We start from the raw sequence: 2698 nt of genomic DNA, 5'->3' as shown, positions 1-2698 counted from the left end.
AAAAGATCTCTATTTCAAATAAATGCTGTTCTTTTTAAATTTCTATTCATCAAAGAAATAAACTGTATCACGGTTTCCACAAAAATATTGTGCAGCACAACTGTTTTCAACATTGATAATAATCAGAAAAGCAGCAAATCAGTATATTAGAATGATTTCTGAAGATCATGTGACACTGAAGACTGGAGTAATGATGCTGAAAATACAGCTGCACATCACAGAAATAAATTACATTTTAACAGATATTCACATAGAAAACGGTTATTTTAAATTGTAATTATATTTCACATTTTTACAGTTTTTATTGTATTTTGATCAAATAAATGCAGCCTTGGTGAGCAGAAGAGACTTCTTTGAAAAACATAAAGAAATCTTACCGACCCTAATCTTTTGAACATTAATCTGTCCGTCTGTCTGTGGGTCTATCTCTGTCATCTTGACCTTTCTGTCGACACGCATTAGTGCTGATTCTGTTCTGTAAATCTGCTGTCAGACTCTGACGGCACAGTAAATAATGAGCCTCATCCATCACACCGCACTTCCTCTGTGTGTCCGTGAATAAGTCAGGAACTCAGATTCCAGCGTTCAGCCAGGACAGAAAATGCATAAACACACACATAATCTTAAAAATAAAGGTCCAGTTAGAGCTGATGCCATAGGAAAAATCTATGCTCTGAGTGAATCTTGATAAGAAAAGGGCTTTGTTGCAGAACCTAACGTCTGCGTGATCTCTGGTGTTAGTTTAGGTTGATAGAGCTGTAGTCGATTTAAAGGGTTCACCCCAAAAATGAAGATTTGCTGAAAACATCCTCAACCTTACGATATCTAAGATGTAGATAAGTTTGCTTCTTCATCAAATTTACAGAAATGTAGCATTAAATCACTTGCTCAGCAATGAATGCTCTGCAGTGAATGGGTGCCGTCAGAATGAGAGTTCAAACAGAACAAACATAAAAACATAAAAACATCACAATAATCTACACCACTCCAGTCCAGCAGTTAACATCTGGAGAAGACAAAAGCTGTGTTGGTTTGTAAGAAACAAATCAGTCTTTATCACTAAGACTTTTTTTAACTTCAAACCAACGCTTCCGGCTAAAATGCGAGTCTGTAATCCATAATAACACTTCCTCCAGTAAAAAAGTCAATTTTATGTTCTCCTCTCACCTCAAAATACACCCCACATATTTGTTTAGAGCTTCTTCTACTTGATCTGGAGCAGATTTCTCTCCTGATTCAGACGAGATGACTTTATCACTGAAGGAAGTGTTTTATGGATTATAGACTCGTATTTTAGCTGGAAGCAAGGGTTTGAAGTTAAAAACGTCTTAATGCTGGATTTGTTTCAGCTTTTATCTTCTCCAGATGTTAACTGATGGAGTGCTGTGGATTATTGTGATGTTTTTATCAGCTGTTTGGACTCTCATTCTGACGGCACCCATTCACTGCAGAGCAAGTGATGCAATGCTACATTTCTCCAAATCTGATGAAGAAACAAACTCATCTTCATCTTGGATGTCCTGAGGGTGAGTTCACTTTCAGCAGCTTTTCATTTTTGGGTGAACTATTCTTTTAACTGCAAAAGACATCTGAGCAACCCTGACACGTATCGGGGCAAAAACACCAATGCATCTTACTTGCGATAGTCAAGCGGGGGCTCTCTTGGCTGAGAATAATGATCCATATTTGTTCTGGGCAAGGCACTGGTAGAAGCCTTCATCTGATTTGCTTACGGCTTTCCACCTCTGAGATGAACAGAGAGCCGTTGGTGAGCAGGTAAACACGCTCCGACTCTGTGAGCGCCGCTCCGTTCTTCAGCCACCGGATGCCGATGGGAGCCTCGCCGTGGGCCTGACAGTCCAAAATCACAGCTTCCCTCCTCATCACCGTCACATCATGGGGCTCCTTTATAAAAAACAGCTCACTAAAACTCGTCACACCCTGCAGAGACAGAGAGAGAAAGCGAGTGAGACTGAGATAAAGCAGCAGCAGCAGGTTGAGGTTGCTCTGTAATCATATTTGACCTGATGGATTACTCGCCGTAATCCCTTTATTCATGGCTCATAAAGTCAGAAGAGACTCGATCCTCGTCTAAAGAAGAGCTGTAATTTATTCCCAGCATGAAATTCACTAGACATTTAGCAGCCCACCGTGACTAGAGCTGCTATGAGAGCAGAGCAACAAGCAGGAGAATAAAAACAGAAATAAAAACACGTTCAAAAAGAACATTTCTAGAATCTAATCTTATGCAATTATGACTTGGGAACATCTGAGCATTTTTAAGAGATGCAACACTCTTCATTTTTGTGCACAAGGAGAAATAAAGAGAAGGAAGAAGAAAAACAGAAAAACATTTACAAATATTGACACTTGGTGTCATTTTCACAATATAAAATGTTTCAACTATTATACACGTTTAACATATCAGCAGTCATATTGTATTAATTCAGATATGAAAATGCATGAATATGAAAAAAGCTTTATGATGTAACTATCACTAATAATCTAATCTGCATCATATTGTGCAAGAAAGCTTGTTAATATCAAAGTGATAGCTCACATAGCTTTCTTTATATTAAAAAGCTATATTTCAGATTATGATTCACTTATCTGATGTTCATAAACATTCACCTCTGCAATATGCATGAAACTTCATGATATTATTATCTGATTATGCATGAAGCAGCTTGTTATGCAT

General features: G+C 37.9%; 1 protein-coding gene across 1 annotated transcript in view; it reads right to left on the bottom strand.

Annotated features, from left to right (window-relative positions):
* Nucleotides 1-1716: 1716 nt before the first annotated feature.
* LOC122148650 (protogenin A) overlaps nt 1717-2698 on the bottom strand; it is a 1592-nt gene continuing 610 nt past the window's right edge. The window contains exon 2 of the mRNA XM_042775848.1: nt 1717-1940. Within this exon, the coding sequence (XP_042631782.1) occupies nt 1717-1940 (224 nt within the window). The remainder of the gene's footprint in view (nt 1941-2698) is intronic.

This window comes from Cyprinus carpio, chromosome A18, assembly GCF_018340385.1.
Source record: "Cyprinus carpio isolate SPL01 chromosome A18, ASM1834038v1, whole genome shotgun sequence".
Classification (NCBI taxonomy): domain Eukaryota; kingdom Metazoa; phylum Chordata; class Actinopteri; order Cypriniformes; family Cyprinidae; genus Cyprinus; species Cyprinus carpio.
Note: the sequence above shows the minus strand (reverse complement) of the source record. Positions and strands in the feature narration are given on the sequence as shown.